Raw genomic sequence first — 22,633 nt, 5'->3', positions numbered from 1 at the left:
AAAAAAAAAAAGGTCTGATGAACCTAGGGGCAGCACAGAAATAAACACGCAGACATAGAGAATGGACTTGAGGACACGGGATGGGGGAAGGGTAAGCTGGGACGAATTGAGAGACATATACATATGACATATACACACTCCCAAAAGTAAAGTAGATAGCAAGTGGGAAGCAGCTGCATAGCACAGGGAGATCAGCTCAGTGCTTTGTGACCACCTAGAGGGGTGGGATAGGGAGGGTGGGAGGGAGACGCAAGAGGGAGGGGATGTGGGGATGTACGTATGCATATAGTTGATTCACTTTATTATACAGCAGAAGCTAACACAACATTGTAAAGCACTTATAGTCCAATAAAGATGTTAAAAAAAATAAAAAGCAAACATAAGGAATATCACAAGACCCTGTTTAAGTGGACGTAAACAGGGGGAAAAGGAGTAAACAAAAATAAAATAAAAAGCAAACGTAAGGATCATCACAAGACCCTGTTAAGTAAGTGGGCAAACATAAGGAGCATCATAAGACTCTGTGAGGTAAGTGGACGTAAACAGGGGAAAAATGAGAACACTGTTTCCGCCCGGTTTCGAACCGGGGACCTTTCGCGTGTTAGGCGAACGTGATAACCACTACACTACGGAAACCCGCCTGTCAGCAGTGGCTGAGAAAGTCCTTGATATCGCTGTTGTAACGTGCAATTCACGAGCGCTTAAAGGTAGGGTTAGCGTAACTTTTAATAGAAAGAACAATGAAACCAAAAAAAAAGGAAAAATAACCGTATGTCCAGTTGAACAGTATTACCATTTCAAAAGTTGGAATTTGCATACACTTTTTGCAAAGCCCCTAGTTAGAAATCGGGCACCCGTTGGTTGCACTTTTTTGCGGTTTACTTTCTTCTACGGAAAAGAAGTGTTATATTTTGCGTTACTCTGTTGAGAGTACAGGATGAGTTTCAGGGCTTTGGCGGGCTAGGAAGGGCTGGCCGCACGCGAATCCCGGAGTCCCGGCTCCCGCAGCGGGGCGCAGCTCCGCGCAGCACCAAACTCCCTAGCTGTTACTTAGCTAGCGAGAAAGCGATCCTTTCAGCCTCTGGTGGAGGGACTTTTGAATTTCCTCTGCTCTGTACTTGTTTTAGACGGCACTTGTTTTAAAATCTTCTACAGGGTGTGCAAAATTGAAGAGGTTAAAAAAGAAAATCAGACATCGAGATGCACCTTTTTGGCACGCAACATGAATAAATTTTTCTAAGCCTGAGCTTCATATGACCTAAGGAATATCGTTTTTCCTGCAAAGAGACAGACACATCCTTATGCCTAAAAATCAATAATTTTTAGGGAATGAGAATGAGCTTCCATATTACACCGGGGGCGGGGGCGTGGGGTGGGTAACCTGATGGGATTGCTTAAAAAATTTTAAAGTGAGATTATACTTTTTTGGTTTTGAGTACATTTTGCTTAGAAAACACGGGGAAAGAAACACAACATAGTACTGCCCAGAATATATAGAAATAATAATAAAAGTATTTAAAACCCACTTTAAGTCCTAGCACTTTTTCCCTTTCTCTTTTTACAAGTTGACGAAATTCTCTTTTTAGAAGTTCAGAAGCATGAACCGTACCTCCCCCGCTACGACACTTTACCCTGTCAAATCTCTCCACCTTTTTCCAGTTTCGAGGGCGCATTTCAGAGCTTCCCGCAGGCCCTTGGACAGACATCTATTAACCAGAATGTAATGACGTTGAGAAATAAAACTGTTTTTATGGCTCATCGAGGTATTAGAGAAAGCCTCTTGTGAAGGGTTAGATTTGTATCTAGCTTTCTGGGAAGAAAGTCAGGTTTTCCTGATATTGGTATTCCCGGATTCCAAGGGGGTGAGGAGTGGCCCAACCCGGGTGAGACGCAATCGTGGGTGGCACTTTAGAGTGCACCTTGCATCCATCGAGTCCCCGGCCTGGGACTCCCCCCCGCCTCCCCGCCAGCCCCCGGCTCCCTCCAGCCCGGCTCAGGCCCCGCGGGGCCGTGCCGGGGTCTCTATGACGCGGCGTTCCAGGTCGTCTGACCGGCACATCACTTTCCGCGCTCCCCGCCTAGCCCGCAGCCAGGGCAGCCCGAGCGGCCGGGCGACAGGAGGCGGCGGCGTCATGAGCTACTACCAGCTACCGGTGGTGATCGACAACGGCTCAGGAGTGATCAAGGCGGGCCTGGCTGGGTCCCGGGAGCCCCAGTTTGTCTACCCGAACTTTATAGGCCGCGCCAAAGGCCAGACCTGGGGGGCAGAGGGCGCGCAGGAAGTGTGCGTGGGAGACCAAGCACAGCAGCGGAGAAGCGCACTTTCCATCAGGTACCGCCTTCTCCCGGCGGGCAGGACCCGCGTGGAGGCAAAGTAGGGGGATCCCAGAGGAGAGGCCCAACACTGAGAGAAAGGATAAGAAGTGAGGAACAGGAAAGTCTCTGCCAGCTATCATTATTGCAAACGCTCGAGCCGCAAATCTCTGAGGGTACCACATACCTAAAGAAGTGAACATTGCTTGCTCGCTGTATCTATTCAAATGTATTCAAACGTACAAACACAGTTATCGTTCATAAAATACAAGTTCATTTAGGAATGTTAATTCAAGGTACCTTTGTCTTCCGGGCTATTTGTTTTCAACTAACTGATATTAAAACTGTGACGATTTCCCTATATATATATTTAAAGTCAAAAGGGGTATTCCAAAGAGGCAGGGAAGATGGAAAGCAACAAAAATTGCAGAGGAAGGTAGCTGGGCTATCTTTTGCTGGCAGTTACCATCTCTGAGAGGCTCTGGCGGGCACTGCCCATAAAGTGCTACTGGTAATAAATACGGGGATTAACCCATGTTTGAAGAGAGTAGACACTGGAAAAATTTAAAGCTGCCATTTATCTTATTGCTTTTCCTACAGCTACCCAGTGGAGCGTGGTCTCATTACTTGCTGGGGGGACATGGAGATCATGTGGAAGCATATCTACGACGATAACCTGAAGCTAAAGCCCTGTGATGGCCCAGTCTTGATTACAGAGTCAGCACTGAACTCACTGGCCAACCGGCAACGGGTCACTGAAGTGTTTTTTGAGCATCTGGAGGTTCCTGCCTTCTATATGTCCATCCAGGGGGTGCTAGCTCTCTTTGCTACTGGCCTCACAACTGGCTTTGTGCTGAATTCAGGTGCTGGGGTTACCCAGTGTGTACCCATCTTTGAGGGTTACTGTCTGCCTCATAGTGTCCAGCAGCTAGATCTGGCAGGTCTTGACCTTACCAACTACCTCATGATGCTGTTGAAGGAGCACGGCATCATGCTGCTTAGTGCTTCAGACAGGAAGATTGTCACAGACATTAAGGAAACCTACTGTTATGTGGCAATGAACTTTGAAGAGGAAAAGGCCAAGAAAGCTGATTGTATAGAGAAGGTTTACCAGCTACCTGATGGGAAGACAATCAAACTCCATGACCAGCTCTTTCATTGTCCAGAGGCCCTCTTCTCTCCAAGTCTCCTGCATCTTGAGACCCCTGGCATTGATAAGATGTGCTTCAGCAGCATAATGAAATGTGATACAGATCTGAGGAATTCCTTTTTCTCCAATATTATCCTTGCTGGGGGATCAACCTCTTTCCCTGGTTTAGATAAGCGGCTAGTTAAAGATATAGCAAAGGTGGTGCCTGCCAACACCCCTGTGCAGGTTATTGCTCCCCCAGAAAGGAAAATATCAGTGTGGGTGGGAGGCTCTATTCTTGCATCCCTCTCTGCCTTCCAGCACATGTGGATCACCGCTGCAGAATTTAAAGAAGTCGGACCCAACATAGTACACCAAAGATGCTTCTGAATACAGATAAAATGGTTAGAAGAAAATGTTTTGAGTACATGTGACAGAAAACTTTGGATATTATATGTTTCTGGGAGAACAAAATATTTCAGTTATTGGAAGGTCCATGTCTCTGTTGCATTTCTATAATGGGGGAAAATAATGATGAAGCAGTCAAATAACATATTTATTGAGTAGAACCAAATTAAATGCTAGAGGAGACATTACTCTTTTAATTTTATTTCTTTGGCTGTGCCGGGTCTTAGTTGTAGCAGGTGGGCTCCTTAGTTGCAGCATGCATCTGGGATCTAGCTCCCTGACCAGGGATGGAAGCCGGGCCACCTAACATGGGAGCATGGAGTCTTAACAACTGCACCACCAGAGAAGTCCTGAGAAGATGTTATTCTTTACCTTGGAGATCTTACACTTCCTTTGGAGGGAGAGAGCAATTTGTGGTACAACATGATATGTGCCAAATGAGTGATACAGATTGAAGGTTGTTGAAGTTTATGGAAGGAAGTTTGCTATAAGGGAAGATTTCATAGCAGAGGTATGCCATCATGAATAGGGTGGTATTAGGATGGGTGTGGGAGCATAATAAAAGAGGGTAGATATTCAGAAGAGCATAGTGGAAATGAGCAAGAAGCTAGATAGGATGAACAAAGCATACTCAAGGCATGTTTAATACACTGGTTTTGTTAAAAATGAAGAGCTCATATCGAGCAGACTAAGAGCAATGACTAGGAAGGTAAATTAAGGCCAGAGACTGGAAGGCTTTGTTTTAAATGTCCTATAGGCAAAAAGGAGCCTTTAAAGATTTGAAAAGAGGAGACATAAGGAAATTAAGATGAATGTGGTAGTAGTTTAGAGGCTAAATTGGACTGGGAAAGGCCCTGGAGATTCAGTGATCAATTAGAAAGTTGTTAGTGTAGATATAAAGTAGTCAAGTCTTATACTCAAGATTATAAGCAATAGGAATTAAAAAGAAGAAATTATGAAAAACTGACAAGTCTTGGTGCCTAATTAGTTATGAAGGGGAAAGAAGGGTCTGAAATGACGAAGGTAGCTGAGAGAATGATGGCAATGTTGACATAACTCAAAGTATGTAGTATCTGCTCTATGAAAAGCACTGTGCTAAGTGCAGTAAGTGCTAAATCAGGAGTCAGATTGTGTCCTTAAGAAGCCAGCAGTCCAGTGTGAGAGGTGAAATTCATACTTTAATTGCAATAATATAAGGTGGAAAGTGATTTAGTGTTCTAAGAGAAATATAAAATGGGACTTACAGGACTTCCCTGGTGGCGCAGTGGTTGAGAGTCCGCCTGCCGATGCAGGGAACACGGGTTCGTGACCCGGTCCAGGAGGATCCCACATGCCGCGGAGCGGCTGGGCCTGTGAGCCATGGCCGCGGAGCCTGTGCTCCGCAATGGGAGAGACCACAACAGTGAGTAAGCCCGTGCAAAAAAAAAAAAAAAAAAGGGGACTTACAGGAGGGAAAACAACTTGAAGCCTCAGGGAAGGCTTTTGGGGACTGGGCTTGAAGCTGAAATTTAAACCTAATAGAGTGCCCGTCCTTCTGAATTTAGGGGCAGTATATGTGGGTTCAGGTCCAGGCCCTGCCACCTACCCGCTGCATGATTTAAACAAATTGTTTAAATATTTTGAAGATCAATTTCCTCATTGATAAGTGGGGTTGCTAATCCTAATCCCTATCTGTCTCACAGGGTCCTTATGAAATAAAAATGAGATAATGTCTCTATGGGAACTTTCACAATGTTATTTTTTGCTTATAGAATTAGACTATTTATAGGTCCAGCTCATGCTACTTCGTCCATAGTCAAAATCGATTATTTGTATCCTTCAGCACATTATATTACTTGTACTTTTATTGACCATTTAATTTATGCAGCCTTATCTTTTGGTTTGCTTGTCTTTCTCCCTTACTAGATATGTTCTTAGAGGACAGGGATTGTGGGCTTTCTCTTTTCATCTCTGTCCCCTTCCCTGATGACTTCTGTGGTGCACTCCCAGTAGATATGCAGTTACATAGAATTGACCAGAAGCACACTGATGGCAGAGGGAACATGAGGGCAAAGCCTCCAAGGTGTAAAAATCATGGGCATGTACAAGCAGCAGGAAGTAATTCAGTTTGGCCTGAAGCATTTGTGAAGAGGTGCATTTCATTTTTTGACATGTGTTTATCATTTTAGTGATTGTAAGCAAAACTACTAGATTGGATAAGGTGTAGAAAATGATTATCTGAGAGCAGTTTGAATAGTCGATGCCGTACTCACTAGAGTCACAAGCACTGTAGAGAGAATTGTTGCAGGAAGGGGGACCCCTTCTTCCAGGGCCCGAGAGTGGGCTCTTGTCTAACACTCGGAAATGAATAGTCCGAGGAGACACACATGCTGACAAAGCAAGAGGCTTTATTGGGAAGGGGCGGCGGGGCAGAGAGCAGCAGGGTAAGGGAACACAGGAGAACTGCGCTGCCACGTGGCTCGCAGTCTCGGGTTTTATGGTAATTGGGTTGATTTCTGTGTTGTCTCTGGCCACTCACTCTGACTCAGGATCCTTCCTGGTGGCACACGCATCACTCAGCCAAGATGGATTCTAGCGAGAAGGATTCTGGGAAGTTGGTACAACACATGGACTGGAGTCTCCTCTCTCCTTTTTTTGGGGGGGCGGGTGGTTCGCGGGCCTCTCACTGTTGTGGCCTCTCCCGTTGCGGAGCACAGGCTCCGGACGCGCAGGCTCAGCGGCCATAGCTCACGGGCCCAGTCGCTCCGCGGCATGTTGGATCTTCGCGGACCGGGACACGAACCCGCGTCCCCTGCATCGGCAGGCGGACTCTCAGCCACTGCGCCACCAAGGAAGCCCTCCTCTCTCCTTTTGATCTTCCCCAAATTCTTCCGGTTGGTGGTAGCTTATTAGTTCCGCATTCCTTACCAGGACCTCCTGCTTAAGATAGCTCTTGCAAGTGGTTACTATGGTACCTGGCCAGGGCAGGCGGTTTCAGTCAGTGGTTCCCCTAACAAAATGATCCCAACCCCCTCACTTTAGAATTCTTAAAGTGCTTTTTTCCTAAAAGAAGTTTCGGCTAACCTGTTTAGATACATTTATCTAATTTAAACTTCAACATCCCAGAGAGATGGGCAAGACAAATAGTATTTCCATTTACAAATTAAGAAGTTGAGATGTAAAGAGGTTAAGAGATGTAAATTTAAAGTGTTCTCCAAAGTAGCTTGCTAGATTAGGCAGGGGCATGGTCCTTAACTGTGGTTTCTTAGGCAGTTAACCCAACAACTAGCCTGGAATATTCTGTACAGACTCTAGCCTCTTCATTGGGGTCATGGATGATCCTTTTCAGGTAATCTAGGGAAAGGAAATAAAATGTGAAATTTGCGTTTAGTTATATTTTCCCCTATCTTAAACCATATCGAACCAATCCCCTTAACATTTTACTTTTCTTTCAGATCGCGGTGCCGCTAGCGACAGCTCCATGAAGTTCACCCAATTGAAGAGTTCAACTTTTAAGATTAGCCAGTTATATGAAAAACAGCATGTACCGGCCAATATAAAAACCTGCTACAATTTATGGTGCATTGTTCTTTTTTAACACTATCACGACACAACATTAAAGCAAAGTCAATGACTGAAAAGCCTTTATTTCCTAATAAAAGGGAGATTCAGTCCTCAATGTTGAGATCGAGAAGAGAGTAGTTATACGTAATAAAACAACCTCTGCTCAGGAAGGGAACAGGTCAGGATCGCGGAGGCAGCCCAATGAGCCAAGCCAAGATTCTGTTCGGGAATCTATTTTGGTAAAGTTCTCTAACAAACGTGATGATCCGAACTGAGAATTTGGCCCTACAATTTTTGTATGAACTCCATTTCTTTAAGATAGTAACGTGCACCTCGCCTGGTCTGTAAGAGATGGAAAACAGCGCTAAAAAGCATTCAAGTTAGTTTTCAAATTACAAGTTAATACGTCTGATCTTCCCGTAAGGAAGATATATAATACGTCTGATCTTCCCGTAAGGAACATGTGGGTAAGGAACATGTGGGTGGGGCGGCGATTGTCCTCATGGCGGGAAACAGAACTTTTGAAAAAAAAAATTTTGCGAGACCGGTTCTCGCGAGAGCCGCGGCGGGCTGGCCCCAGCCAATCCGCGCAGGCGGCGGCCACTCCCTTTATAAGGAGACGCTGGAGGAGGCGCTGTGGGTTGCGGAGGGTGGGCCCGGGAGTGGTGGCTGCCATTTCGTGTCTAACCCTAACTGAGACTGGCGTAGGCGCTGCGCTTTTGCTCCCCGCGCGCTGTTTTTCTCGCTGACTTTCAGCGGGCGGAAAAGCCTCGGCCTACCGCTATCCACAATCCAGACCGAAGCAAACAAAAAATGTCAGCCGCTGGCTCGCTCACCTCTCCCGGGAACCTGCGTGGCTCATCCGCCCAGGCCCCGCGCCCCGCCTGAGGCCGCGGTCGGCCGGGGCTTCTCCGGAGGCGCCCACTGCCGCCGCGAAGAGTTGGGCTCTGTCAGCCGCGGGTCGCTTGGGGGGCCGAGGCGAGGCTCTTACCGCAGGGAAAGGAACGGAGCCGGTCCCCGCGCGCGGTGCGCTTCCCTGAGCTGTGGGACGTGCACCCGGGACTCGGCTCAGACACTTGCAGCCGGAGGAGCTGCGGGGGTGGGGCGCGGGCAGTCTGTTTTCTCCCTGGGAGGGACTCCGTTGGTGCGCGTACGTCTTCCCTCGCCGCCAGTGGTGGGCCTGTGGGCCTCCAAACTTGCAGATTGGACCACAGTGCGTGCAAATCAACTGTCAGAAGGACACGTGGAGGCACCTCCAAAATTGGTCCCAGTGAATGGGCAGTGAGACGAACAGCCAGCTGGCCGTTCCTGTGTAGGGCTTTTTCGTCCTCCCTCTCCTCTGGTTTTGTTGCCCTTTATCATAGTATCACAACGCAGTTCCTGCTCTGCGGATTTTGTCGAGGTTTTTGCCTCTTCCAAAGTATATCCCGATCAGTCCCGACAATCGGGTATGGAAGAGAAGTGTTTTTTTGTGAGATTATTAAACACTTAATATTTGTTAACTGGAAGATCTAGTCTGTTCTTAAAACAATGGAAGTTCTGTTCCTTAATGGTCGTTGCTTTTCATCTTTGTCTCCGTCTTTGGGTGCAAAGTATTAAGTGGTGACGGAAAAGTGTACGAAGAAATATATATCCCACCCCCACCCCCCCAAGAATTGGGTGAAGTTTCTTTGCCAAGGGGGGGAAAAAAAAAGAAAAAGGCCCATTAGGAAACAATCAACAGGTCATTCTGCCCATTCGTCTCCGAAATCTAACTTCCAGGTTTATGTAGGAATTGAAGTCAGTGCCTTCACTTCCTTGAGACAGCTCTTCTGGCGGCAGTTGCTGGGACAGAGAGTACCCTGCAGCCTGAATTGTAAAGGCAAATTATCAGTGTGATATCCAGCCTGGAGCTGGACCCGACAATGGAAAAGAAAAATCAGGACCATGTCAGTATCTACATGAACATGTCTAGCATTTCATCCTGTTGCCTGAAGTAGGTCCCTCAGTGTCGTCTAATACAATTCTTAGCTTTCAGTTAAGAAATGTGAAAAACCTGGACTGCACTGTTTCTGGTAATGTTCTCTAAGAAGGAAAAAGTTTTCCCATCAGCATGGTTTTGTGGAAAGAACATGGGGTAAGTTAGTGAATGACGTTCTCGTTCTGATTTTGCCAAAGATTTTTCTTGGTTTTTCAGGTAACTCAGCTAGCTTCACTAAGCTTCCATTTACTCAGAAAGTGACCTTTTAAGATCGCTTTTGAAGACTGCCAGGGTTCCTTGAACTAGAAATAAATAGATGTCTTTTGTTCCTGCTCCATCTAGTGGTACTTTTGCTTCTCCACATGTACAAAATTTGTGATGGAGTCTGCCCTGAGGCAAGGATGGCCACCTACTGGGGACAAGGCTCTTTTTTTTTATTCTTTTTTTCTTTCGGCCTCCTGAGGCCTGCAGGGTTTCCCAAACACATGCTCCCTGCAGTGGAAGCCCAGAGTCTTAACCACTGGACTGCTGGGGAAGTCCCTCTCTCTCTCATTTTTAAAAAAGAAAGTAGTGATTTAATAAATACAATTTAAAAGACCACAGCCGTTTTCTAGTTCTTATACTTGAAATCCTCTCCTTGACAAATGTCTTATAAACATTCCAAAGGAAAATTCTCAGTATTATGAACATCTGATATATTTTTTTCTGTTTTGGCAGAATGATTCTCTTCCTTAAATTATATAATTTTGGAGCAAGAAGGGGCCATAGAGTTCAACCAATGAGATAATTTACATGATAACATTTTGGAAATAATAATTATGGCAAATGTGACTTCTTATTGCTACAAGATTTGAGTCCCTCTACCAGATGAAGAAACTCCCTTGGCTAAGTTAATTTTTTGCGGAGTTGGAACCAGCAATTAGCCCCCTGAACTTTAAAGTCCAGTGTTCTATTTACTATGTGGCACCTTAATGCTGCATTGGCTTGTCTGGGAAAGATGATTAGTGTTAGCTCCACCACCATTTTCTGGTTTAAAATAAAATAACATCTTTAAAGGTTACTTGCCTGTGAGCTTAGTTTTCATCCCCTGCTCTCTTCCCTCCACAACCTTCTTTGATAGGATTTTGTGCTGGAAAGTCCATTGTGTGTTTCACTAGTTTACAAGTACAGTTTATTCTTGTTATTTGTGGTAGTTCGTTCTATAAAGTCACCGTAACACTGAATTAGTGAATACGAAACCATTTCTCCTAGGGGAAATACAAGATTAGGTTCCTGAGAGCCTCTAGTCACATCATTTTCATCAACTGATCAATGAATAATCTTGTTTTATGTGTTTCTATTTAAAGACACCTTATTTAATATATACTATTGATTCATTATCATTGAACTCATACTCAACGACTCTATATATAGCTCTTGCCTGTATATGAGCTTATCTACACATATATTTTCTGTAGGCATATCACAGCCTTCTTTCACTTAGGAACACCAGACAGCACTTCAGCACTATACCTGGGGTCATTTTAAACAGCAAAATCATCAATAAGCACAAAAATGAAAAAAAAAAAGTTCCACTAAATAGATCACAAAAAGGGCACTTGTTTACAGTGTTCTTTTTGGAATAAGTAGGCAGCATGTCACCTTGTTGGACCTCAGTAGGGAAACTTTGTGTCAAGTGACTCAAATTTTTCACTGCTCAGCATGTGTCCATAAATGACTGTAAAAACGCTTTAGCTATTGATTTTGGGGTTACAAATAAATTTTAGTAGGTGGATTTACAAATATGGAATCTGCAAATATTTAGGATTGCCTATACTTCAAGGTCTGTGCAACCCCTGTACCTGAGAGAGACTGCATGTATCCACATGGCCCCTGAAGTACTTGGGGCTTATTTCATGCCTTTAAGATTATTTAAACAGTGATTTGCAAAGGGTTTTAATGGGGGAAGGGGTAAATGAAATTTGAAAATAACTATTTGTCTCATTTATTTTTAGTTACTTATGATGAATTTCAAATAATAAAGGAGAATGTGAGAATTTAATGCTTGTGAAGGAAATTACAGCTTTAAAAATATTGAGAAACATGGGTTTTGTTTTGTCTTTAGAAAGAGAGGCTTCTTTTCCAAGGTCCTGGGTTGGCTGTAGTTTTTGATTCTGAGGATGATGTGAGTTTTAATTTAGTTTGTCCTGGTTCTGCGGTCAAAAATTCCATGTTGGCCTGGCTCAAGACATAAGAGACAAATAGAAGACACCTGCACCCTCACTCACACAAAGTGTAGAGGAAAAGTAGTTTTAAATTAAACTAAGGTGAGAATGAAATGACAAAAGGTAATTGTCATTCCTTCCCCATTTATTCTTTTAAGGTAATAATGTGTGATGGAAGTAAAAACAGCAAAAACACCCAAGGCTTAGGCCAAGGTTTGCAAATTTAAATGTCTGCAGTGCACCAGAAGGAAACAAAAGGAGTGAATCACACCAAGAATAAGACTGTGGAGATGGTGGGGAAATATCCTTTTTAAAGGGGAAGCAGCCTTGTGGAAACGGAGGCCTAAAATTGGAAATATTTCAGGGGGAGACAAAAAGTTTAGTTTACGTGAAGACTGATTTTAAAATGTTGATAGTAAATTTAAAATAAAATTACATATTGTGTGTGTGTATAATAAAGAACTTGGATGGCTTTTATTCCTGAGTCCTGAGAAGTAGCTTCCATATCCTTGGAATTTCCTGATTGGTAGGAGTGCCTTTCTTATTCCTGGTGGGCCCCTCAGACAACACCTAATAGCTTATGGGATGACCTAGATGGGACTGGTCACATCAACAAGACCAAACATGTCCTTATCAGCCAGACCTCCTAGGAGAGGAGTGGGGCTAGAGACTGCCTAATGACTCAACAAATCATGCTGATGTAATGAAGTCCCAGTCAAAACTCTGGACACTTTGAAGCTTGGGTGAGAAAGCTTCACATTGGGGGCCCTCCCAGACCTCACCCTATACATCTCTCTCTTTGGCTGGTTTGGATTTGAATCCTTTTTCTATAATAAAACTGTAATCATAAGTATAGCACTTTTCTGAGTTCTGCAAGTCATTCCAGTGAATTATCTAACCTGAGGGTTAGCCAGCTGAATTGTAGCCAGCTGGTCAGAAGTGGGGATGGATTGGGGAACCCCAGACTTTAAGCTGGTGTCTGAAGTAAGGGCAGTCTTGTGGAGAACTGTGCCCTTAACCTGTGAAGTTTGGCCTAACTTGGGTGTTGGTGTCAGAAGTCATTGCAATGGGCCACTCAAAAAACCTTTTGAGGAAAAATCTGGCCCATCATAGCTACTAATCTGTGACCTTTGGCCTACGCAAATTCAATGATACTAGAAGTCAGGAATGATTTTCCCAGAAGTATGGGAGTTTGGGCCATCCCACCAGTTAAAGGCCTATGCAAGGTAATTGTATGTGAAAGGAGGCTATGCTCTTAGCATCTTTTATAGGCCCCTGGGAATATCACTAAAGACAGAAATTTCAAAATAAAACTTTAATAATATTCTGAAAATAGAACTGGAACTCCTCCCCCACATTTAGGACACCTACGATATTTGCTCTATGAATCAGCCTGAGGCATAGGCCTGTCCTTCAGTGTCTATTCTGTCAGATCCTGGTGGGGCTGTGAGTGTAACATGGGAGAGCGAAATCTGACTACAAGCTGGATCTGTTTCTTTTACTTTAACCTTTGCTTCCCGTTGCTTTTGTTCACTAAAAGGATACTGTCTATACACAATGGCCTGCCTCAGGGAACACTGCCCCTCTGCCTGAATGTTTAACAAAAGTGCCTTTGTTCAGGGAAACATCCTGACCCTGTCCACCTGTAGATAGCTGAAGAAAGAAGAAATTAACATATCCCCTCTTCGAGGCTGGCCATTCCAGGGGACATATGTGAATCTTATGGCCTTCTTACTTTACTTCCTCCCCCTCTCTGTTCTACAAAAGAAACTGGCATCCAAACCCCAGTAAGATGGTTTTTCAGAGACACTAGTCTGCCATCTTCTTGGTCTGCCAACTTTCCAAATAAAGTCGTATTCCTTATCTCAACACCTCATCTCCCGACTCATTGGCCTGTCATGCAGCAAGCAGAGCGAGCTTGGACTTGGTAACATGAGGAGGCTTATACCATCACCTGGTGGAATTGAGGACATTTCTCCCATACCCTTCCTCCACCTTGGTTTAGATCTCCCTTCTTAGAAAGTCATCACAGTGTGCAGTATTGAAACCAAGCAGGACCCTGTGGGGCTCCTGGGTACAAATCCTTTCTGTGTCGCCCATTTCTATTAGGTTGGCCAAAAAGTTCATTCAGGTATTTCCATAACATTTTTTTTTTTTTGGCTGCATTGGGTCTTCGTTGATGAGCATGGGCTTTCTCTAGTTGTGGCGAGTAGGGACTACTCTTCGTTGTGGGCTTCTCATTGCAGTGGGTTCTATTGTTGTGGAACACAGGCTCTAGGCACACAGGCTTCAGTAGTTGCAGCATGTGGGCTCAGTAGTTGTGGCTCGTGGGCTCTAGAGCGCAGGCTCATTAGTTGCACAGGCTCAGTTGCTCAGCGGCATGTGAGATCTTCCCGGACCAGGGATGGAACCCATGTCCCCTGCACTGGCAGGCAGATTCTTAACCACTGTGCCTTCCATAACATCTTATGGAAAAACCCCAACACATTTTTTGGCCAACCCAATAGTTTGTAGGAAATAGGCTTCACTCAGCCTCCATGAACTTCCCTGAGCTTCAAAGGGCAGGTTCAAACAGTTGCTAATCAGGGAGGAGAGAGAATGCAGAAACAAGGGAGGAGCAGTCAAGAAGCAATAGTGTCGCCTTGGGGCAGGGTCCCAGTCCCTCCTCAAGGAATATTTATAACAATATCTTTGAGTTCTTCAGCAGAACTAAGGTCCCCACCCAGATGGAGGATGGCAAGTTCAGGCTGAGCACAAGATTCCTGGAGCACCACCCTGGGTTACCTCACCACCAGCCTATCAGAAGAAAGTCATACACCCTGCAGCCCTCGCCCCAAATTTTGCCTATAAAAACTCTTCCCCAAAAACCAATGGGGAGTTCAGGTTTTCTGAGCACAAGCCACCAGTTCTCCTGGCCCTGCAATAAACCTTTCTCTGCTCCAAACTCTGATGTTTTGGTTTATTTGTCCTCACTCTGCATCATGCACACAAACTTTGTTTGATAACAGTATCTTCAAATTCTCATTTCTTCCTTGAGAGAAAAAGGAAACAGGAAGAAATGGTCAAACGATTTTAACCTGGGTTCTGACCTGGACAAAAGAATCTAGTATAAGTCTCCCAACTTCAGATTCCACATTTATTAAATGGATATGCTAAGACTTACCTTTAATGGTTTTTTTTACATCTTTATTGGAGTATAATTGCTTTACAATGGTATGTTAGTTTCTGCTTTATAACAAAGTGAATCAGTTATACATATACATATGTTCCCATATCTCTTCCCTCTTGTGTCTCCCTCCCTCCCACCCTCCCTATCCCACCCCTCCAGGCGGTCACAAAGCACCAAGCTGATCTCCCTGTGCTATGCGGCTGCTTCCCACTAGCTATCTACCTTACGTTTGGTAGTGTATATATGTCCATGCCTCTCTCTCGCTTTGTCACAGCTTACTCTACCCTTATTTTTTTATTTCCTCTTTGATTTCTTCAGTGATCACTTCGTTATTAAGTACTGTATTGTTTAGCCTCCATGTGTTTGTATTTTTTACAGATCTTTTCCTGTAATTGATATCTAGTCTCATAGCATTGTGGTCGGAAAAGATACTTGATACGATTTCAATTTTCTTAAATTTACCAAGGCTTGACTTGTGACCCAAGATATGATCTATCCTGGAGAATGTTCCATGAGCACTTGAGAAAAATGTGTATTCTGTTGTTTTTGGATGGAATGTCCTATAAATATCAATTAAGTCCATCTTGTTTAATGTATCATTTAAAGCTTGTGTTTCCTTATTTATTTTCATTTTGCATGATCAGTCCATTGGTGAAAGTGGGGTGTTAAAGTCCCCTACTATGAATGTGTTACTGTCGATTTCCCCTTTTACGGCTGTTAGTATTTGCCTTATGTATTGAGGTGCTCTTATGTTGGGTGTATAAATATTTACAATTGTTATATCTTCTTCTTGGATCGATCCCTTGATCATTATGTAGTGTCCTTCTTTGTCTCTTCTAATAGTCTTTATTTTAAAGTCTATTTTGTCTGATATGAGAATTGCTACTCCCGCTTTCTTTTGGTTTCCATTTGCATGAAATATCTTTTTCCATCCCCTTACTTTCAGTCTGTATGTGTCTCTAGGTCTGAAGTGGGTCTCTTGTAGACAGCAAATATATGGGTCTTGTTTTTGCATCCATTCAGCCAATCTGTGTCTTTTGGTGGGAGCATTTAGTCCATTTACATTTAAGGTAATTATCGATGTGTATGTTCCTATTCCCATTTTCTTAATTGTTTTGGGTTCGTTGTTATAGGTCTTTTCCTTCTCTTGTGTTTCTTGCCTAGAGAAGTTTCTTTAGCAGCTGTTGTAAAGCTGGTTTGGTGGTGCTGAACTCTCTCAGCTTTCGCTTGTCTGTAAAGGTTTTAATTTCTCCATCAAATCTGAATGAGATCCTTGCTAGGTAGAGTAATCTTGGTTGCAGGTTTTTCTCCTTCAACACTTTCAATATGTCCTGCCACTCCCTTCTGGCTTGCAGAGTTTCTGCTGAAAGATCAGCTGTTAACCTTATGGGGATTCCCTTGTGTGTTATTTGTTGTTTTTCCCTTGCTGCTTTTAATATGTTTTCTTTGTATTTAATTTTTGACAGTTTGATTAATATGTGTCTTGCCATATTTCTCCTTGGATTTATCCTGTATGGGACTCTCTGTGCTTCCTGGACTTGGTTAACTATTTCCTTTCCCATATTAGGGAAGTTTTCAACTATAATCTCTTCAAATATTTTCTCAGTCCGTTTCTTTTTCTCTTCTTCTTCTGGAACCCCTATAATTCGAATGTTGGTGCGTTTAATGTTGTCCCAGAGGTCTCTGAGACTGTCTTCAGTTCTTTTCATTCTTTTTTCTTTATTCTGCTCTGCAGTAGTTATTTCCACTATTTTATCTTCCAGGTCACTTATCCGTTCTTCTGCCTCAGTTATTCTGCTATTGATCCCATCTAGAGTATTTTTAATTTCATTTATTGTGTTGTTCATCTTTGTTTGCTTCATCTTTAATTCTTCTAGGTCCTTGTTAACTGTTTCTTGCATTTTATCCATTCTATTTCCAAGATTTTGGATCATCTTTACTATCATTATTCTGAATCCTTTTTCAGGTAGACTGCCTATTTCCTCTTCATTTGTTAGGTCTGGTGGGGTTTTATCTTGCTCCTTCATCTGCTGTGCGTTTTCCTGTCTTCTCATTTTGCTTATCTTACTGTATTTGGGGTCTCCTTTTTGCAGGCTGCAGGTTCGTAGTTCCCGTTGATTTTGGTGTTTGTCCCCAGTGGCTAAGGTTCAGTGGGTTGTGTAGGCTTCCTGCTGGAGGGTACTAGTGCCTGTGTTCTGGTGGATGAGGCTGGATCTTGTGTTTCTGGTGGGCAGGTCCACGTCTGGTGGTGTGTTTTGGGGTGTCTGTGGACTTATTATGATTTTAGGCAGCCTCTCTGCTAATGTGTGGGGTTGTGTTCCTGTCTTGCTAGTTGTTTGGCATAGGATGTCCAGCACTGTAGCTTGCTGGTCGTTGAGTGAAGCTGGGTGCTGGTGTTGAGATGGAGATCTCTGGGAGATTTTCGCCATTTGATATTATGTGGAGCTGGGACATCTTTTGTGGACCAGTGTCCTGAAGTTGGCTCTCCCACCTCAGAGGCACAGCACTGACTCCTGACTGCACCACCAAGAGCCTTTCATCCACACGGCTCAGAATAAAAGGCAGAAAAAGTAGAAAGAAAGAATTAGGAGAAGTAGAAGGAAAGAAGGAAAGCAAGAAAGAATGGAGGGAGGGAGGGAGGGAGGGAGGAAGGAAGGAAGGAAGGAGGGAAGAAAGGAAAAAAAGAAAGAAAGAAGATAAAGTAAAATAAAATAAAGTAAGATAAAATATAATAAAGTTATTAAAATAAAAAAATTATTAAGAAAAACAAAACAAAAAAACCCGGACGGATAGAACCCTAGGACAAATGGTGGAAGCAAAGCTATACAGACAAAATCTCACACAGAAGCATACACATACACACTCACAAAAAGAGGAAAGGGGAAAAAATCATAAATCTTGCTCTCAAAGTCCACCTCCTCAATTCAGGATGATTCCCTGTCTATTCATGGATTCCACAGACGCAGGGTACATCAAGTTGATTGTGGAGCTTTAACCCGCTGTTTCTGAGGCTGCTAGGAGAGATTTCCCTTTCTCTTCTTTGTTCTCACAGCTCCCAGGGGCTCAGCTTTGGATTTGGCCCCGCCTCTGCGTGGGCGTCTGTTCTTCGCTCAGACAGGACGGGGTTAAAGGAGCCGCTGATTCGGGGTCTCTGGCTCACTCAGGCCGCGGGGGAGGGAGGGGCACGGAGTGCGGGGCAAGCCTGCGGCGGCAGAGGCCGGCGTGACGTTGCACCAGCCTAAGGCGCGCCGTGCGTTCTCCCGGGGGGAGTTGTCCCTGGATCCCGGGACCCTGGCAGTGGCGGGCTGCACAGGCTCCCCGGAAGGGAGGTGTGGATAGTGACCTGTGCTCGCACACAGGCTTCTTGGTGGCGGCAGCAACAGCCTTAGGGTCTTATGCCCGTCGCTGGGGTCCGCGCTGTTAGCCGTGGCTCGCGCCCGTCTTTGGAGCTCCTTTAAGCAGCGCTCTTAATTCCCTCTCCTCGCGCACCAGGAAACAAAGAGGGAAGAAAAAGTCTCTTGCCTCTTCGTCAGGTCCAGACTTTTCCCCGGACTCCCTCCTGGCTAGCCGTGGTGCACCAACCGCCTGCAGGCTGTGTTCCCGCCGCCAACCCCAGTCCTCGCCCGGCGCTCCGACAGACCGAAGCCCAAGCCTCAACTCCCTGCCCCGCCCGCCCCAGCGGGTGAGCAGAGAAGCCTCTCGGCTGGTGAGTGCCGGTCGGCCCTGATCCTCTGTGCGGGAATCTGTCCGCTTTGCCCTCCGCACCCCTGTTGCTGCGCTCTCCTCCGCGGCCCCGAAGCTTTCCCCCTCCGCCACCCGCAGTCTCCGCCCGCGAAGGGGCTTCTAGTGTGTGGGAACCTTTCCTCCTTCACAGCTCCCTCCCACTGGTGCAGGTACCGTCCCTATTCTTTTGTCTCTGTTTATTCTTTTTTCTTTTGCCCTACCCAGGTACGTGGGGGGTTTCTTGCCTTTTGGGAGGTCTGAGGTCTTCTGCCAGCGTTCAGTAGGTGTTCTGTAGGAGTTGTTCCACGTGTAGATGTATTTCTGGTGTATCTGTGGGGAGGAAGGTGATCTCCGCGTCTCACTCTTCCGCCATCTTCCCAGAAGCTCCTCTAATGGTTTTATTAAAGAGGAGAGGTAGGTCTTATTCTCATAGTTTGCAAGGAATGACTTTACAGCAATCTGATAAGAGCATTGTGGCTACTCCAACAGAAAGTGGTTTTGATTTGTGTTGGGTATACAGGTAAAGGATGTGTGGATAAGGGTGGAAGTGCTAATGTCAAGTTTTTTATATAACACTGGTTGTGAACTTGATGCACATCTGCAATAAGACATGTTGTTCTAGGGACTTCCATGGTGATCCAGTGGTTAAAATTCCATGCTTCCACTTCAGGGGGCACGGGTTCAATCCCTGATTAAGGAACTGAGATCCAGCATGCTTCACGGCTGGCCAAAAAAAATAATAAAGTTGTTCTAGATGATGTTCACTATCCTATATTTTGTCTTGAGAGTTGTAGGTGTTTACTTTGGTGATATTTATGTGTGTACTATGGCTGTCTATGTTAGAAATGTTAAAATGAATAAATATAGATATTTAAAGCAATTCTAGGAAAACCCATCAGAAAAAAAATACAGCAATGAAGAAATAAAAATACTGAAGTTTTATGTCAATTTTTGAATGAGGATATTATAGCTAAAACGAAAAGCATTATTTATACATATCATTTGCAGAAAATAGTTGAATTCATCTCACCATTATTTAGAAAGTAAGTAGCTTACTAAAGTGAACCAAGTGACTTATTTTCAACCTTGGGAGAAAAACTCAATTAAAGCTGCAATTGAACTGTAATGGCACCAAGGAGTTCAAGTCGACCTCATACGCCAGATGATAATCATCTTTCAAGTGTACAAACAAGGAAGCACAGTTATCAAAGAATGAGAAATACATTTGTTCAAAGACCATTTACTGCTTTAACAAGAGGTGAAAGCTTGCCAGAAATGTATAAACACCTAACACGGTGCTATTCATAGGCTTAACATGTTCAAAGACTTGGGGGGCAATTTAAAAATATCTTTGAAGTTGTGGGTATTCATCATCATATCTAATAAGGCTTACTTTCTAGAGCCCCTCTCTAAGGAGGGCAAAGCAATTTATCTGACTTATTTTCATGACATCCTTGTGAGATAAGGCAACTACCATTATCTCCATCTTGTAAATGGAGAAACTAAGACACTGGGAGGTAAAATCACTTGAAGAAGGTCAGTAGCAGGCCCAAGAATTTAAACATACACATTAAAGCTTTGAACTCGCATTTTAGTTTAACTACAGAAAACTAAACAAAGCATTTAAAAAATAAGCATCTCATACTTTTTCTTTCTCCTTTTCAGTTAGAGAATAATTAATGGTCAATCATTTTGTCCTTGTTTGCCTTGGTAAGGAAAACTGTCTAAAATCAGGCTTTGCACAATAAGTAGACTCTTATTACACTGGAAGGAATGAAATATTTGCAAAGCTGTGACATTCATTTAACAAACACTTACTAAATGCCTAGTCTGTAACATGTTGCATTGTTGAGACTTCAAAGGTGAAAAACATATTCCCCATCCTTAAAGGTCTTCCTGGAGAGTAAGATTATATAAGCAGATTGTAAATTGCAGTTCAGTGTTCTTTAAGTAAATTCTTCATTTTATTCCCCAAATTCTTCCTCACTTTTCCCATCTCGGTAAGCACCGTTGCCATACACTCAATTGCTCAAACCAGTAATCTGGGCATCACCCTTGCCTCATTCTCCCCTCACCTCATCATATCCTCTGGTCTTTCTCTAATTCATTCCATTGCCACCACCTTACTCCAGTTCACTATCATGTCCTTCATAGACCTTCTGACTAGTTCTCTGCTTCTTATCATGTCCTCTACTCACCACCAAGTCATTCTTCACAAAGTAGCCTGAGTGAGCTTATTAAAATACTAACTGAACCGTATTTTTTCTCTTCAGTAGTTTCACATTGCACTGGGAATAAAATCCAAAATTCTGATCAAGGTTTTGCATGATCTGCTCCCTCCTTACGTCTCCAACCTCATTTTAACTCCTCTTCTCCTCTTGCACTGTGCTCCAGCCACCCGGGGCCTCCTCCTTTCGGTTCCCAGGACTTGCTACGATCTTTCTCACCTTAGCTCCCCTGCTTAAACTGCTCTGCCCTGGCACTTGCAGTTTTGGGCACCTTCTCGTCGTCATCTCAATTTCGATACCATTTCCTTGGAAGCCTCTCTGGCCCCCTTTGAAAGCAGCTTCCCCTTCCTAGTATGACATTATGTTGGTTACCTTCATACCATGTTCTCCTGATTTGTAATAAATGATTTGCTTATTGTCTGTCTTCCTCACTGGGCTGTAAGGATAGAGGCAGGGACCAAGTCATTTACCTCAGTGAAATATCCCTGGTGCCTAGTACATAATAGGTACTGAATAATGATTTGTCAAGTAAATGAATGAGTGCTATTGGGACAGAGGACAGACCACCTAATCGTAACTGCTATTTTAGCAGCACAGAGGCAAAGTGCTACATAGAGATCTGCCAAGTAATAATGCTTTCTAATTTTTTTTCAGTTATAAAATGAATGTAACAGTACCACAAAAACGTTGAGAAGTAGAAAACAATCACATTTCAGTAAAACTCAAGTACCATTGGTATATTTCTATTTCCTTTTTGTATGTATATTTTATATAATTATAGCTGATATGTACATTTAATGTAATTAATTTTCAAATTCTGCTTTTTACCCTTGGTAGTAAATCATAGGCATTACTTTTTGATATTACAGATCCTTCAGAACCATTATTTAATACTATTACTTAATGTTCCATTGAATGATTGTACAATAATCTAGATAACACTTTGCCTACTGATGGTTATTTAAGTTAATTTCAATTATTTTCCTGCTACTGTGGATAATTATTATGCACAACATTTGCCATATTTTAATTTATTTTTATTTTTGCCCACGTTGAGTGGCCTGCGGGATCTCAGTTCCCCCACCAGGGATTGAACCCTGGCCACAGGAGTGAAAGCCCAGAATCCTAACCACTAGGCCACCAGGGAACTCCCTGCCATATTTTTAGATTATTCATTTATTTAATTACTCAGAGTGCATAACTAACACAAGGGATAGTATTGGTTTGAAGGAGAATTGTCCAGACTTGTATAGTACGTCTGGGTAATCTACCTATTTTGCTTTCTCTTCTAAAATTTCCCAAAATAAAATTTTTTTCTGGATTACCACATACATCTGCTAATCTAGAGCACTAGTTCTGGCCACAGCTTCAGACTTTGGGTAACTGTGTAGATTTAATCATTGATTTCTAGAGTCTAGAAGTTTTCTAGCATCTAGAAGTTTTCTAGAGTCTAGAAGTTTTCTAGAGTCTAGAGTTTTCTAGAGTTCTTCTACTAAAATGAAGGACACATTATATCTTTCCTGTCTTATTCCTCATCCTCTTTCCTACCTTGCTTTCACAGCCAGTCAGTTTTAACAAAGCAGAAGTTAAAGATGACAGGGGGAATGAGAGAGAGAGAAAGAGAGAAGAAAAAGGGGAGAGAGAGAGAGAATGGCTAAAAACGGAGTGAGTCTATTTCTTGGGCAGCTTTGTGGTTCTGAGTTACAGGGACAAAGCATATCGGTGCAGAGGCTGAACATGGACATAATGGTGCCTCTCCTACATCACACCCTCCTCGTGCATTCAGTTGCAGCCAGGCATTGCAGGTGGGATGGATTGACCCTTGCCTATTTCCGGAATGGTTCTAATCCCATCTCCCTTGCCATTGTGATTGTTTTGGGATGGTCCAGGTGAAACAAGTCCAGCACTTCAGTTTAATGGTTGAGTGAAGTAAGGGTCTCTCTCTTCAGATGGGAA

The 22,633-nt window shown here is 43.6% G+C and overlaps 1 protein-coding gene, 1 long non-coding RNA gene and 1 other non-coding gene across 3 annotated transcripts; 1 reads left to right on the top strand and 2 right to left on the bottom strand.

Annotated features, from left to right (window-relative positions):
• Nucleotides 1-563: 563 nt before the first annotated feature.
• Nucleotides 564-636, bottom strand: TRNAV-AAC (transfer RNA valine (anticodon AAC)). Its single transcript has one exon. It is a non-coding gene; the product is annotated as a tRNA-Val (tRNA).
• Nucleotides 637-2,132: 1,496 nt separating this feature from the next.
• Nucleotides 2,133-3,832, top strand: ACTRT3 (actin related protein T3). The gene is made up of 2 exons (XM_060149221.1): nucleotides 2,133-2,332; nucleotides 2,914-3,832. The coding sequence occupies exons 1-2, from the start codon at nucleotides 2,133-2,135 to the stop codon at nucleotides 3,830-3,832; spliced, it is 1,119 nt and encodes a 372-aa protein (XP_060005204.1).
• Nucleotides 3,833-6,217: 2,385 nt separating this feature from the next.
• LOC132520472 (uncharacterized) lies at nucleotides 6,218-8,479 on the bottom strand. The gene is made up of 2 exons (XR_009540552.1): nucleotides 8,230-8,479; nucleotides 6,218-7,183 (listed from the first exon to the last, which is right to left on the bottom strand). It is a non-coding gene; the product is annotated as an uncharacterized LOC132520472 (long non-coding RNA).
• Nucleotides 8,480-22,633: the final 14,154 nt, after the last annotated feature.

This window comes from Lagenorhynchus albirostris, chromosome 5, assembly GCF_949774975.1.
Source record: "Lagenorhynchus albirostris chromosome 5, mLagAlb1.1, whole genome shotgun sequence".
Lineage (NCBI taxonomy): Eukaryota > Metazoa > Chordata > Mammalia > Artiodactyla > Delphinidae > Lagenorhynchus > Lagenorhynchus albirostris.
The sequence above is the reverse complement of the archived record's forward strand: the minus strand, read 5'-3'. Positions and strand labels throughout refer to the sequence as shown.